At 36.3% G+C, this 17,316-nt stretch overlaps 1 protein-coding gene across 1 annotated transcript; it reads right to left on the bottom strand.

Moving 5' to 3' along the window:
* Positions 1 to 4,850: 4,850 nt before the first annotated feature.
* Positions 4,851 to 7,775, bottom strand: tbxta (T-box transcription factor Ta). The gene is made up of 8 exons (XM_046844153.1): positions 7,428 to 7,775; positions 6,909 to 7,173; positions 6,654 to 6,788; positions 6,484 to 6,545; positions 6,277 to 6,338; positions 6,019 to 6,192; positions 5,754 to 5,877; positions 4,851 to 5,615 (listed from the first exon to the last, which is right to left on the bottom strand). The coding sequence occupies exons 1-8, from the start codon at positions 7,610 to 7,612 to the stop codon at positions 5,351 to 5,353; spliced, it is 1,272 nt and encodes a 423-aa protein (XP_046700109.1). The 5' UTR covers positions 7,613 to 7,775; the 3' UTR covers positions 4,851 to 5,350.
* Positions 7,776 to 17,316: the final 9,541 nt, after the last annotated feature.

Here is a 17,316-nt window from a genome sequence, read left to right as displayed (position 1 = left end):
TGAATGGTTAGGGGTGTTTGGAAAAGGTGTTACTGTACAAAGTGTTCTCGTGTGTCATGGGGCTTGGTGATGGTATTATGATTAATAGTTAGGGATTGTGTGAAAATAGTGAGAGTGGTTCACTTATTGCCTGTACATTAGCTTGTGCTGTTACTTTGCCATTGTCCTTTACTTTGACTGAACTTTTACTGTTAAACCCATAGTATAATTTCCATAACTTTTCCATCCAATACGCATGGAGCATAAATTGTATTGCTACCATATTGGGAGATTTTTAATGCAATAGAGCATAAATTTTTGTTTATTATTGTACATTTCATTTTCTAAGAGGAAAAAACCCTAAGAGTTCTTGCAGTTGGAATTCCATCCAGTAATTCCAGTTTCAGCCTGTTGTGATGAGCTGGCCCTGAGTGAACACCAGGCAGAGTTTCCTCAGCTGAGAGCAATGTCTCACCCAGGTATGAGAATTTCTTCATTAACGAAAGCACACAGACATCAGAAGGCAAGGTGGGTTTGTGTGTGCGGACATGGAAGGAGCGCCAACGATCGGCAAACAAAGTGTGATGGGCCGAACCAGACACGATGACTTGTTTTTTAGGCAACAGGGTTCAGTAAATCAACTCGAGGGCACATGGGTGGTGGAGTGGTATGGGTAACACACATTAGTGTGTCTAGCTGGAAAGGTTTCATTACTATTTTGATAATCTGTATTAATAGGATTGTGTATGTCTAACAAATATCCTAACAAATATCCAGACATGATTCAGTAACAAAGGCAGGTTGTTGCAGAATGCAGAATTTGGACCAACTATTGTTAGGAATAAATCTACTTGGATTTCAATAAATAAATGTACCTCACTGGGTCTTTGCAATTTACGACATATCCAATTCAACAAAGTGCAGTAATAACATCATACAGATATGGTTTGGGCATCTCAAAGGTGGAGCTGATGAGGTCGGCTGATTGTTGTTTAATTTTTAATCTATTTATATATTTCTGTGTAATGCTTATATTTAAATTGTTTTGTCACCAGGCAGTTCATATTAAAAGCATTTCATTGCATGTTATATCGTGTATGATTGTGTGTGTGACCAATAAAATCTGATTTGAAATGAGAATTTTAATTAACATTTATGTGAGACCCCAGAACAAGGCTGGCTGTGGTCAATGTCGGGTTGCACTCTGATCTTTCAAAACCAAGCTGCTGTGGGTACAGTCTTGTGCAAACAAAAGAGCTGGAGATGGAAAAGCACTACCTTATTCCGAGCAGGAATGGTGAGGGAATGGCTAGGTTAGCTGTGTGAATTCATAGTCGCATGTTTTCATGTCTTATGTGAGTAACATATCTGAAAGTCTAACCTATCAGGCTATTTCTGCTACTCGTTTCTCGTCTCACAAAGTATAGTTATGAGACTTGGGGAATTAATTTTTCCAGGAAGTATGGTTTTTAGATATACAACAAATACCAGTGGGAAGTGTTCAGCGTTCCTTCTAGAAAGTTGAGCAGGTGTTTGAGAAGGTGATCCTACTGACTTAATAGTGCTACCAGGAATAATTAAAGTGTGCATGTTGGCAAAAGATGAAGATACCTGAATGTGTGTGGTTGGATAAAATGACTTCTCACACCTTAACCTTAACCATAGAGACAGCTGCAAAGCTGTGGCAAGGAAGGGGGCTGTTGGTCATTTAGTAACCCCCTGTGCAGGTGGAAACATCTGTTTATCATCTGGTTCCTATCAAGGTTTCTTCCTCATGCCATCTTAGGAAGATTATTCCTGCCACAGTCACTCAATAGGGATAAACATATCATTATAAGGAACAAACGTACAGGCACTAAACCTAGACATTCTATTATACAACTTTATAACTGCTCTATCTCTGTAAAACTGCTATAATACAATGTCCATTTGTAAAGAGCAATACAAATAAAATTGAATTGAATTGAAACCAACAGCATGTATTTGACAAATGAAAGATATTTAGCCCATACTCTATATACTTTTGATAATTACAGACTTTTTTTAACATCATGAAGTTTTCCAGATATGCAGCATCTTTGCTTCCTAATCTGCCTCCGCTTAATGATTTCTCACATGAACAGTGTATGGCACAAATATGGTAAGCATACTGTGTTACCATATGACTTGGAGGCCCAGTTGTTTTTGTGAGAAGAGGAGATCTGAGGCACATATGGTAATTAGGAAGTTTTCAAAGACTATTTGGCAATTCTGGTACAAATGTTCATTAGGTAAAATTAATGATGGTATTCAATTTAGAAATAATAAAGTAATAAAAGCAAAAAATAGATACACATTTGACATTATTGGAAGGTGATAGAAAGATTTTATTAATTTGGTTGGTGTTTTATAATAACATGAAACATGAAAGGTCAGAACATGTTTAATTTTAATTACAGAGGCTTATTTATGAACATGTCATAACTACAGTATATGTAGAAATATTCTGAGAGTTTAATTTGCATTAAGGCTCACCACACACACACACACACACACACACACACACACACGTACGTTCCCTGTCCCAGATGAATGTCATGATGTTCCTGCAGGTCTGTTTGCCCTGTGGCTTTTTAACCCTGTGGGCTTCATTTACACTCTTGTGTGGACTCCTCAATCACACACTCTGTACAGACTCTGTATGGACTGAAGACCTGACAGCACCTTCCCACTGTCTTACTGCAAACTTTAATAAATGAAACATATGGTCTTCATAAATGTAAACAATATACCAAGTACAAGCAATTTCTTGACATTTTAATACTATATTACATTTGAAATATCACTCGCATGCAAAGTGTGTGAAAGAGAAAAAAAATCATGAATAAGTTAAATTGAATTAAAATCAAATTCTAAAGAAAAAAATAGTAAAAATAAAATGACCACCATGTTGAGCACATTCAGTTTAATCTACGTCCAGAAAATTGAAAGATTAATATCTAATATTTTTTCCCCCCAGAATGACACAGAGCTGTAAATTCTAACAAAACTGTGTGATCGGTAGAAAAAACCCGGCATGTTTAAGAGCTGGAAAACCAGCACTGTGTTTGAACTACCTGCAGTGGCAGTTCTTCACAGCGAACAAAACTGAGATTTCACTCAACACAGCTGTAATGCTGTGGAACTAATACTGTGTGCAAAGTAAATCATTTCCTGAAAAACTATTTTATGTGGTAGTCAAAAAGTAGGAATGAACAAAGAAATTGCTGAAAATCTATAGGATATAATTTAACAAATTATGAAAGAATGGCAAGAATATATTATAACACAAATCTGGGTCAAATATGTATTGATACTTGAGAGAGAACTTATTTTCCGGCCTACTTATTACTTAATAATTGACTGAGCATTTTTAATTGCAAAAACGCTTTGTTTTGTTGGGAAATCATAATAAATGATATAGCTATCAAAGATGAATTAAGTTAATTTAATTATTTCTTCTTTTTGCCTCAGTAACACCTCAGATGCACATTTAAGAAGTTTTTAGAAGAAGCGATAAAACTATAAGGAACAAACTTATGGGCACTACAATTATACATTGCAACTTCATAACCTCTATATCTCTGCTTTGGGTGATATTCCATTGTCCATTGTTAAAAGTGTTATAAAACTGAACGGCATTGAACTCAATTGAATTGAATTGACTGAAGTCTCTCTGAAACATCCTGTTCTTGCAGAAACATTGAATACTACATTTAAATACAGTATACACTCATTGGCCATTTAAATATAAACACCCACGCAACCCTTCTCATGGTTGTCAGAATATTTCAGATATTCAGTATTCAGTATTAACTTTGAGTTTCTCCATATTTTAAGTAACTTGCAACCAACATTTCCAATACCTAGAAATCAGACTTTCACGTCGCTTTTGAGTAAAAAAAAAAAGGTCTTTATTTCAGCCACACTGATGAACTTTTGAGCATGAGCATTAGGGTCAGAAAACATTTGTAAGGTCCTTTTCTTTTAGGCTTTACAGCCTTGATTTTATTTATTTTTGAGCTTTAAATCACTGACAGGATTTTCTTACAGAATTAAGAATGTCATTTATGGTAAGTTGGCCCAAAGCAGCAAACAATCTCCACACCATCACACAACCACCACCGTTTCACTGTTGGGATGATCTTGTTGTACAATACTGTTTTAGATTAACATTAATGTTAAAACAAAAACATTTACTTTGAATTTAACAAAGAAAATAAAAACTCAAACTCTTTTTTGCCTTTGTTTTTAGGTGTGGGTGAACCCCTTTTTCGACCTGACAAAGGACCTATGAAGACTCAATGTCTTATGGCTATTCCTCATGACTCGCAGGAATCGCAAGCTCTAACTGTATCTAAAGTGAGCAAAGCCTGCAAATTGTGCATATGTTCATTTGGGTTCTTTTGTGACTTTCAGTTTGTCTTCATTTCAATAAAAAATGGTTATTGATGAAGCTGAATGGGATGCCAGAGGTGAGGAAATGGCTTTGTAACTTCGTAATGAATCTTTTTTAGAATTGATTTCACTGCACGATCATGGCATGGTGAGGTATTTCAGCCAACTTCACTTTGCTGGAAATGTTTTGCTTAGGCGTTGTTTAGCTCAAACAAAGTTGTTTAGTCTGTTTGACATCAGTTGCCATTAATTTTAAAGAGGCAATTACTTTTTCACACAGGTCCAGTTTGTGATTATTTAAAAAGATATGTTTTGTATTGTCTTTGTTCAAAGATCCAAAACAATGATTCTGACAAATATAGAAAAAATAAACAAATAAAATAAACCCAGACAGTCAAATAATTTTTTAAGGGTGACTGTGTACATTTTAAGAATGAAACAAGGAGAGCCAGACATTTTGGAGAAAAAAAAAATATTAATTTAATATTAAAAAGACATAAATAAAGCTTACAAGCAAACAAAGTACAAATAGATAGGTATGTACAAGGCACTTCTGTGTGTGAGTTACAGAACATCCTATTGTATATTACCAGAAGGCATACAAGACACATATCTGTCTCTTTCTTATATGCACGCATAGGTTTCTCAATATTTAAAAATGTATATTCTATATGACCAAACCAAGAGAATGGACGTTAACTTAAATTTATTTACAGACATTTACATTTATTCAGTCAACAACAATCTTTGGTCTGATCTCATAAATCCAGGAGCTCCATCGTGGTCCCAAAATGGCTGAGAGTAAATTTCCTATAGCATGTCTACAGCACTGATGTTTATGCAGTCCTTCTCAGCACAATCAATTTTTTTAATCACCTTTCATGATTTCAATCTCAGATCCAGGGTGTTTACACTATCTGTGTAATGGCAGGATTAAAGTCTCTGAAGTCATTTTTCAGTAGCTCTGTGCTACAGGTGCCCAGGAAGCTGTAAGCCTAGCAATGGATGTTTCGAATTGGGCATCGGCCACTCCCGCCTCAGTCAGACCAGGATCATACATGGATGACGGAGAAGAAACAGGTAGCGAGGAGGTCAGACCTGAGTAAGACACAGAGGAACCTCGCAAGAACTGAGAGGTTAAACCTCCAGCAATTGAACCTGAAGCTGAGCCAGATGGAGTGAGGGCGGTCCCAGCCACGGACCAGAGACTGGGGTACTGGCTGTGAACACACAAGTGGTTCAGGATTAGGAAAAGAAATTTTAAATAAACCACTTCTTTATTTAAAATGTATGTTGTAAAAAAAAAACAGAAATGTAGATGCAATTTTTTATTCTGTTTGCATGGTTTTTGTTCTAACCTTGTGTTGGAGGTGGAGTTAGTAGTATGAGCCAAGGTGCCCATTCCACTAGAATTTGGGATTTGCAAGGTTGACCAGTTGTCATGGGTTGAAATACTTCCTGAAGAGGCATCCATGTAATTGTCTAAAAAATAATAATAAAATAAAAAATCAGCACCTTATCCCAAAAGAGTTCAATATAACCTTTTCATTTGAGAAAAAGACAGACAATTATTGTTGTCTTTGATATTTTCCTTCACACAAAATATAAGCTAGAGTGTCTTACTGTTGTTAGTGCTGCGATGAGGGTAATGGCTGGGGTATGGAGATGCTCTGTGGCTCCTCAGGCTGGAATAGCGCTCACAGTAAGAGCTGGAGGAGTGACCTGGGGACCCACTGAACTGTGGAGGGCTATTGCTGGAGCAGATGGGGCCGTTACTGGGCAGGAACCAGCCTCCAACTGTAGAGGAAGATCATTTTTATCAGCATTTTTTGGGACAAATCTAATGATAATAGTACTTTTTTCTCTGATAATAGTACTTACTCTGTGAGTAGCCAGACTGCTGATTGTCACTGTTTTGATCTTGGGCCTCACGGTGGTCACTCCTTAGAAGATAAAGAAAATATGTTCAGCAAATAAATGTAATGTATGTATGTAATATAATTCTATAGAATTATCATAAATCTAACAATAGCCAGTAATTGCTATTAGACTAAATCACTGCTACGTTATTTAAACTATTCTACTCACCTTTCTTTAGCGTCCAAGAAAGCCTTCGCAAAAGGGTTGTGTTTGATTTTCAGTGCTGTAATCTGAAGGAAAAAAAACAACAATGACTCGTTTTAATTTTGTACGATTAAATCCAGTGTTATATCATTTCCTCGTCTTGGAGGTTGAGTCACTAAGTTTGACCTCCGTACCTCTTCGTTTTGGTAGGCTGTAACCGCTATGAATTGAGTCTCTGGGAAAGATTGGCTACTAATCATTTTTTGGATGCCTCCGACTTTTACGATGTGGATCCTCGGCTCATACTTGTGCAGGGAGTTCAACATAATCTACAGGAAGGAAGAGAGATATCACTGAGGACAATCTAAGTTACAATAATGTCTAAAGAAATCTATTTTTAAAGTAAAAACGCTACTAAGAAAAGGACAGGAGACAAGACTGGGCCTCACCTGTCCTCCTCCATTGAGTTTGTTGGATAGTTTGACTTTGCTGAAGGACACAGGTGCTTTCATCCAATGGGCTCCAAAGTTAGGGGAATCGGGGTGGATGTACACACAGCTGGGGCTCTGAGGCTCCGGTTTTCCACCAGGGACCCACTCTCCATTAACATACTTCCAGCGGTTATTATCAGCAGCCACAAAGTCTAACAGCACAGAATACATAGCATTGGGGTCCAGACCACTAACACTCGCCCTGAGCACCGGGAACATGCGTCTGCAAAAAAAAAAAAAAAAAAAACACCAAAATTCACATACACTCTTAAAAAAATAAAAATTAAGACCATGAGTCTGTTTTCAACCAGGTATGATTATTATTCTTTTTATTATTAATCTTTTCAGCACATGCTAACTTTAGCATTAGTATGATTCTCCAAAACAAAATAACATCTTTACTGGGAATGTGTATATTTTTATATTCAATGCTATGTACCATATATACTATTATACCAGAAGTGTGTAGATGTATACCTTCCAGTCTTGGTGACGATCATTTCATTGGTGAGCTCTTTAAACTTGTTCCACAGCTCTGCGTCCTCCAGGCTGAGTTTAATGTCCCTCTCGGAGGTGTCTCCTTTCTCACTTCCTTTTTGAAACTCGCTCTCCACGGCACTCAGAAGATGCTCCAGTCTCTGATCAGGAGTAGGACAACTCATATTTCCAAGCTTATTGGGAAAAAACACAACAAAAACAAAGAAACCAAAGAAAAGCCCAATAACCACGGGCTGTGATTGAGTTGAAATGCGAACACCGCGGTAGTGGATGAGTGCGCTGGAGATCGAGTCCCGGCACCGTGACAGCGAACTTCTGCTTTATAGACGCCAAGATGAGCAACTTAAAAAGCCCCCGTAGACCTCATGCTGCTGTATGGGGCGGGGCTTAAACACGGAAGCCACGCCCACAGCCTGCTCACACTGCAACCGGTGAACAATGGGTCAAAATAGAGATCACCCATTCATTCATTGTGCATACTATATCATTTTTTTTACATATTATATGATTTAATTATTTATTTAATTATTGTTTGTATATATAATGAAAATGGAACTCATCATACTACAGAATTTGTGGGAATACAATACAATGGATTTTTTTTCTGTGCTGCCCAGTAGCAAATCATCCACAGCCCAGTACCACTGGGACCACTGGCGTAAACTGTAGCCCAGATACTAGTCGACCAGGTGTCACCTTTAAAATATTGCTATTATTATGATTACTATTATTACCGTTGTTGTTGTAGTTATAGTACATGATCTATAAAGTAGTTGTGGATCTACTAGCAGCCATGTTGTGTACTAGGATATTGTACCTCTACTTACAGACCTGCAATGTCATGCAATATGTGTGCATATGTTATTTTTAAGTGTACAAATCCATACTGAGATATTAAATAAAAAATGTTTCCCTATAAAAAAATGTTCTAATTCAACTTAATTTGTATGCCATTTTTAACAACTGATATTAGCACAAATCTTGTGTTTAGAGGTAGTGGTGATAAGGAAAAAATTACTGAGTTGAGATAAGATGGGATAGAAACCCTGAGAGAAACTAAACACCAAAGGAAGCCAGTTGTCTTCTGGAATCTGAGAGCAGATACTATTTAAGCAATATAAATTATTACTTTTCTACAACAACCATCACAATAATTTAGGCATTGAGTTTTGATAATTTTTTTAATTTACTATTTCAGTATTACACATTTCCTTACATTTCACACTTGGCATAGTTTTCCTGATGTTTGTAGGCCAATGGCAAGGCTTATTATCATTTTTAAAAAGTTAAGACACATTATCCAAGCAGCTTTTTCTGTCAGGTGTATATTTGCACATGATGTTAATCTTTTGTTGTCCCAAATACACATGTGTGAAATCCTTTGTGTTTGGCTCTGTGCTTCTGTATTTCTGCGTGAAGTGTGGATTGCTCCAGAGTGAAACTCCAGAACCAGCCCCCCAGCTGACCAGGAGATCTGCTTTATCAAACCTACAAAGCCATATTACACATCACCGTTATTAAATTATTATTATTACCACCCACCCCTAACATTTTCAGCAAATGACATGCTAAATTCTAATATTCATTATTCATTCATATAAAAGCTTTCAGTCTTTAGCAGCAGTATTATTACCTCTGTAGCTCAATACATAATAGTTAGCACATTATTTGTACATTTCTTTTATCTCACCTACTAATCTACTGACACTGGGACAGGACTAGTTTAATAATCTAAATAAATGTGTGTGCAGAAGCTGGGTTTGTTCTCATAAGCTGCCCCTTTTTATTATTTATATTTCTATACTTTTGGAGAAAGTCTCATAGATAACAGTATGTGATTTGCTTTATAATGGTAGACCATCCTTCATTCATGTCTCTGTATTCCTTCATCTAGACGTAGTTCGAATGGAAGGTCTCCGAGCAGCTTTGTGGAGTGTGACTTCTTTACTGCGCCACTTCCTCCTGCACTTTTCTGAGGCCATAAACTCAGAGAGTTTCCTCGAACTCTTCCATTCCTATAAGGACTCAATGCGCTCTTTTGTGTTTTAGATGTTACTTCCTGAAATTTAGCTGCAAATAATAATTCAAAAGAATTTCTACGAATAAATTACTATTCTGATTTGGAGAGAGTCCTGACAGTTCAGATATTGCCTTTTATAGTGTTTTAGTCAGTTTTGTTCAAAAATTTTGAAAGTTAAAATCATGGTAGTGTGACCTGTGCATTGGCTGTATTGCTTATCCGTGATGAGCTGAAAGAAAGACTACGTACCCTTTCGGGGTCTATGGGGTTAAGAGATGCAGCTCGGCCCTGGCACAAGCACTCTCTCACCACAGTGAGAAATATTACAGAGGCCTGGTGCTCCACAAAGAAACGGTTATAAGGGAGGATGCATATTTTCCACCGTCCTCTCCTCACCAGCCTAAATAAGTAAACAGTGGAAGATGACTCAGGCCTGGGAAGAGGACACCTACACACTACGTAAAAGCATCTTTACTCAAAAGTTTACAAAAAATGAGAAAAGATCAATATGATTTGTTTAGTTGTACAAACTGCAGGTATGGATTTCATTTACACTGCATATTATTTTCATCATTCGACTTTGTTTTCAAAGTTATTTTTAAACCAATTGACTGCTTTTCTATAACATTTTCTTTTGTTTAATATCTTTTTTCTCCATTTACTGCAGCTAATTTGTGTTTTCCTCCAAAATTGGATATCTACTGCACTGCTGTAATTATTTTTTTTACTTTCACAGAAAAGAAAGTTACTGCTTTAGGGAAGGAAAAAGAGCACAGCCATATAAACGTAATGAATTTTCTTGTATCTCAGTTCTTTACTTCCCCCTACACACACACACAAACACAGGCTTCTCTTGCCCTTAACAAGATGTGGATTGAGACCTGAGATGCGTCTGTCACTGTTCATTTCCACTTCAAGTTCAGGAAATCTAAACTTTCCTCTCCTAATCACCCGGGCTTTGAAAAGGATTAAAAGAATTTGCAGGGTCAGTAATTGTTCCCTGCTCCCTCCCATCGCTGCTTCTGTCCTCGACAATAGTGCCAAGACCTTTGGGATGGTAATGAAATAGAAAAAGACTCCATGATCAACTTTAACCTGTAGAGCAAGAGTAGTGCTGACAGGAGAAAGCAGAAAGCTCTGGACCACTCAAAATAAAACTGCTAACATTTTTATATAGATATCGTAGACAAGTGCAAATACTACAAACAATACAAATAGTATGTCTTTCCAGTTTATGTATGTAGTTCATAGATTTTCTTCTATAGATTTTAGATTATAGATAAATCTACAGATTGTTCCCCATAGAAAAGTTATAAGATTTATAAATAAATACTTCAATAATTAATAACACATGTCTAAATAATCATCTTACTTGGATAATTGAATCAATTCAAGTCTCTTGCTATCAGCGGCAGAGCCCGAGTTGTTTCTTAGTGAGCTGTTTGTGTGCATCTGTTTCATTTACTCCATGTTTTGTGGTGCAAATATGTACAGCTGAGGTCAGCAGTCACCAATGTGTGAGAAAACACAATTAAACACAGAGCTTGTAGTGAGCAGCTGCACCATTAGTGCTCACACACTTTCAGACTGAGATTTAAAAATAGTAAGTGAAATGAACAAATATATTTATTTCAGATTAGATGCATTAGAAACAATAGTGAAAAACCTAAAAACATGTGTGTGTGGTGTGTGTGTATGAGAGAGAGACAGAGAGAGAGAGAGAGAGAGAGAGAGAGAGAGAGAGATTGTGTGTGTGTGTGTGTGTGTGTGTGTGTGTGTGTGTGTGGGCAAGTTTTTCTGGGGACAGTATGTGAACAGTGCATAGATTTCCCTATAATGTTTTACCATTTCATGATGTTTTAGAATTAGTATTCAATGTCACACTAAAAGCATTCATCACACACACACACACACACACACACACACACACACACACACACACACAGGTGATATTAAGATCACCATATTGGAACATCAATTGCTCCAACTTTATTGTAGTCTTACAATTTAAAATGACTTCAAGGTTGATCATCGCACTTTTTGGGATGTTGAGATGCTTTACATAGCACCCCAGATGTGATTCTCATCTGCCCTTTAATTCATCAAGGGCATCACAGTGAAGGTCTACTAGCTTATGATCCCAGTGAAGTTCCATGACCATAAAAACCATAGACCATAAAAACAGGACAAACAAAGGACATAGTGCCCTAACTAAGGCTTCTTTTACTGCGTTCCCACGCCACAAACAGTTTCTCACTAGGGGACTGTTACCTGCACGAAGCTGAATCTCACTCATAACTCTACAATACTTTCAATTACACAATCACAACAACCCTCCTCCCCACCACACACACACACACACACACACACACACACACACACTCACAAAGACATATACACAGGCATACACAATTTCCCAGCAGCACCCGCACGTTTTCCTGTCCCCCAAAAGCCAGACTTCCAGCAGCACTGCTGTGGTCCAGGTGTACAAACACTAAATGCTGAGCACAGATCAAAGCCACTCATTAAAGGACAATAGACACAGCCGTAGGTCAATCCACCCAAACCTCCACCCCTTATCTGGTTAAGCGCCATCTATAGGTTGGATTAGTTATTACTCTTGCTAAGGGCAGTCAGTGAACTGGAGCTCTGACACTAATCAGAAATTTTAAAAAATGCCTATATTGATGATTTTAATTGTAATGATTATATTTTTTATCCCTTTTGTATCCCTATAATTTACACATGAAGATATTATATGTATTTTAATGTTCAATATGATATATGTTTAATGTTTATATATGATTAGTACAATGATATATACCCCAGCAAACCTTCATGGATGTCATTTTGCTATGGTAGCAGAATTTATACATTTCACATTGCAGTGTCTAATGAGAAAACTAAGTTCAGGCTGATCAGCTGAAGTGAGCAGATGGAAATGATGGACTTGATAATGAATGGAGTGTCTGTATGACTCAGAGATTTATATGCAAGTTTTATCACATACAAGTGTGATTCTGAGTTCATCTCTTTCTCACTCTGTCTGTGTGTGCGTGTGTGCGTGTGTGTGTGTGTGTGTGTGTGTGTGTGCCTGTGTATGTTTGCTGTACAGTTTGCACTAATACATATATGCTTACTTGCAGGAACTAACCTTTAAATTAACTTTTTTTAACTTGGTTTTACGTTAACAATAGGATAAACAGAATAAGTCAAAATGTTTGTGTCAATTTGTCTCCGAGCTCACTGTGAATCCCTTACTAAGCATTATGATAGTTTCCAAACTAATGAAGGGTCTTCCTTGAAAAATGCTGGATTTCACATTAATTGTAGTCCTAGATGTTAATCAGAGCTCAGGGACAATCAGAACAAAAAGAAACATGTGTCCCTGACCCGAAAATACATCATTTTCTTGGTAAAAGCTGTGCAGTGGACAGGCCTGGCAGTTCCACTGGTGCTTGAGTTGGTCTTTGATGGAAGTTAGCTCTTTGTAGTCATCGTGAAGATGGCTTGTTAGTCAGTAAAAGTGAGGGGTAAATGGCTCCTTGGCAGGAAGCTGTTTACATGGTGACACTCAACCTGCCTGTAGCCCCCATTGTCTGTGTCCCTATCGCCTACTTCATTAGCATTTCCATAAGAAAGGAGAAGTAATTGCACCTTTTTCTTCTGATGTTCCTTCATCTTCAGGACCCCTTAAATGTTCCTCTGAACTCTTTTCATTCTCGTCTGATAACAGAAGCACAAAATGTTGACGCGATGCAAAATTGAAATGTCTCTAGGTTGGACAAAATCATCAAAACATCGGCAGCTCATCTAATATTTCTCATTGTGACACTATTAAGACTATTTCTAGGCATTTAGGTGCCATGTACTGTTACCAGGAAATCTTTTTCAAACTATATATAAGTAGTAGTATAACTAAATAAATAAAATAAAATAAATAATAATAGAATATGTTTTTTAAATTATTAGAAAATAAAAAGATTAAATAAATGTTGTGTATATTTGCTTTTACTTAGATATCAATAATAGGTGAATTGAAGCTTATTGGATTATTGGGATAAGTCTGACAGGCTTTTAGGCTACAGATCCTGCTTATTTACTTCAAACAGCCTATTAACCTGTTTTTATTCCCAAAGCACACTTACTATGTGCAGGTTATCCATCTGTCCAACTCCCAATCAACTAACATATAAGCAAAGTTATTTACAACACACATTGTGTTCCCTTCTAATAGTAAACATTTGTGATATGTTACTGTTGTGCGTTATTTATGTAATTATTTTATTATATTCTTTATTTCTTATTGAAGTACATGTTACAGACTTAACCCTAACTAATCCTTTAACTCTTATATGTGTGTGTGTATGTTAGAGTAGCTGTGAGCAAGTAGAACGTGCTGCTTGTGTACAATCATTAGGAAATTAGGCATCCGAGGATGAGCAGTCTAACACCGTATGGAGCAAAGCAGGAAGTGAGGAAGAGAGTGATCCCTCCCCTCCATCACCCCACCCCACTCTTAAACGTCTGCCTCTCTTTGAACTGGAAGCGTGAGAAGGGCTGAGTGGAAGGATCAGGAGGACTGTAGGTCTATGCAGAGAAAACAATCGAACAGCCTCCTAATTCCATCAAGCTCACAGCATGCATGCATGCAAACACAGCATAGCAAGTGTGTTTCCTCACCCTCACACTAGGATACCTGCCACCCAACTAGGTGGGCAAACACTACAAGTCCACCTAACCCCTTTTCATGGCAGGATGTGCAAGGTGTTGCTGAATACCATTTTCTATTTGTCTATCAATGGAAATGCAAAACTAATTTAGTGTAAGGCTTATCAAAAAAAAAGTGGATTTCTTTAATTCCACCAACACCCATGACATTCAATAAATGTTTTTGCCAGAGGCAGCCATAAAATGTTTAGATTTTATAAGACTAGGATTATAGTGGGTCCCAAAGTGCAGATCTGCATAAACTAGAAGGAAGCTCATCTTACATCCTGTTTGTTTGTATAGCACTTCTAGCTTCCAAACTATCATGATCATCACTGCGTGTGTGTGTGTGTGTGTGTGTGTGTGTGTGTGTGTGTGTGTGTACCCCCCAGAGTGAGTTTAGCTGCCTTACCTATTACCCTTGGCCCCATGTGGATGAGTACAAAAGCAGTAGGATGTATCTTTGCGTCTGGTCCATTGTTAAAGGGAGAGCCAGCGAGGCTAGGTCTGAGCATGACTCAACTCCTGTAGACCTGGGAGCTAAGTTCAACACCTCCCATCACACCGATTTGTTTGCTTTTCCTAATAGTGCTAAAGTGTACACTTGACAGAGAGAAAGAAATTAGAACACATTCGGGACACTGTCAGTTTTACCTTAGAATTTAGCACTTTTAATTAACAAAATTATTTCTGTATGAGAAATATCATAATACTGTTATATACTCTAATAATTCTGTATCATAATACAGAATATTAATAGTATAACACAATAACAAATACTGCTAATTAAACTTCAGCAGCAATGTTCCTTTTATTTTAATTCCTACTAAACAAACAAGATGACTTCCTAAGCTCATAGCTTGTGCAGCTAAAGACAACTGGTGTTGTCAAAAAGTGCATGCCGCTATTTAAAATCTTAAAGTGTTCACAAGGCCTTTCTTTTTTTACAAGTTCATTATTGAAATCTAGAAATTTAATTTAAATGTTTGACAAATGGCTGAATCTAGAGACTCCAATTTCACCAAAAGTTTTGAAATGTTATAATTTACTGTATATTTCCACATTGCTACACAAAAGCATGAAACAAAATACATTTTTCTCAAAAAACAACTACATGAATTTATTTTCGAGCATCATCTGCAGTGAGCAACTGTAATTAGCACCTTGTTTAACTAGGGTGTGTGAGTAAATGATGGCATGAGGTACATCAAGTCTGTATCTCAGATACAGTGCTTCCAAGTCCTTTTCAGTGTTTGGTGACATCTCCATTGATCCCTCCTGCTCTCTGTTCAAACAGCCAGCTGTTAATCACAGAATAAAGCCTGTCAAACACATCTGTACAAATGAGGGATTTCCTGGATCTAAAACATCTAAGATCACAGTGACAATCTGGGATTTAAAAAAAAATATGAGGTAAAGGATAAAACATGTCCTACATACAAACACTTCTTATTGTAAAAATGAAGACATTTATAATAATAAAAATACTTAAACAGTTACAACTAAAGGAGTTCTGCATACTCGGGTCATTTGTTGATTACAGTTTTAAATCATTTTATTTGAATTATTTTAAATGCATGCTCTATACCTGGCAAACATATAATTGATGTTGTGTACTCAGCAGGAGGTGACAATGTCTAGCTGTCATTTAAAAAAATCTCTAAGAAACTGTCTATTGAATGTCAGGTAATGGCATGACCATGTATAACACTGAGAGCCTTTTTTTCATTTCCACGTTGGATACAACGATAGGACACATGGTCTGGTAAGTTTTATATATCTTAAGTCTCTGCATTTACAGTGTTAAAACCCTCAAAACCCTAAAAACAGTTTCCCATTGCAATCATTTCTGTCAATCATCGTGGATCAATTTTGTCATTTTAGTTATGTTTATTGAGGCAGCTCCAACTAAGAAAAAACAAAATGGCTCCACTGTACAACACATGGTTAAAATGGAAAAATATTTTCAAAAAGACATCAACTCTGTCAGGTTTTGTCTGATGGAGTTGATTTTCAAGCAGACAAGGTTAACAAGTGCTTACATTAGCTTTATATCCAATATATATATATATATATATATATATATATATATATATATATATATTCTTTTAAATATGGATAATTATACTAATTATACTAATATTGGTGTATGAGTTCAATTACATGTATATTTGGCCTGATTTACATATCTTATTTATATAACATCTTTTTAACTATTGTAGACATGCACAAACACACGCACACACGCACGCACACACACACACACACACACACACACACACACACACACACACACACACACACACACACACACACACACACACACACACACACACTAGGCTGTATATAAAAGAGCTTTTTTCAATGTTTAATTAATTTGATCTATATATTAGGCAAGCATTAAACACACTCTCAATAGAGCAATAGAGGAGCAAAGAAGTAATTGATACAGTTTAAAAACAGGCTACAGATCCCTACAGCCCCACAAAATAGATTTCTGAGGTGACATATAAATTGCCTAAGAATAAGACAGCTGCAAGGAGGAAACCCAAAAAAGTTTGGAACCCAAATATAACTAAATTAAACTGTTAGATGATCGAGTTATTTCTCTTAATTCGTTTTTTTTATTCATCAGTTGTTTAAAAAATATGTTTTAGTATTTAATATCTAATAACTTTAGTTGGTTCTTTGTTATCAACATCAGTGTTTATTAACACTGTTTATTCTAGAAAAAAAAAGATTTTGTTTAATGCATTGATAATCTATTATTCTAATTTTATTTATTTTATTTTTTCTAAAATAATCATCATTTAGCTCCTTCAGTAAAAGCCATTATTAGTTAATCAAAGAAGGTACATTGTTGTTGGATGGAACAAATCAAAATAAAATTTTTACATATGTATGATGGGGTTGATGAAATTGAAATTCTGAAGTGAATAAATGTTACATTTCAGAAAAAGCATTTTCATAAAAACACTTCATTACATGGTTTATTAACTGATACATTTGTCAACAAATATGCCTTTTTAAATAATACAATATTTAAAAACCTAACCTGTAGATCATATTTATAATCATAGAATAAAGAAAATAAAGGAATTGTTTGTTAAATATCTTGAATATTCAGTATTTCCCTTT

The sequence above is a fragment of the Silurus meridionalis genome, chromosome 29 (genome assembly GCF_014805685.1).
Source record: "Silurus meridionalis isolate SWU-2019-XX chromosome 29, ASM1480568v1, whole genome shotgun sequence".
Lineage (NCBI taxonomy): Eukaryota > Metazoa > Chordata > Actinopteri > Siluriformes > Siluridae > Silurus > Silurus meridionalis.
This window is presented reverse-complemented; position numbering and strand designations above follow the sequence as displayed.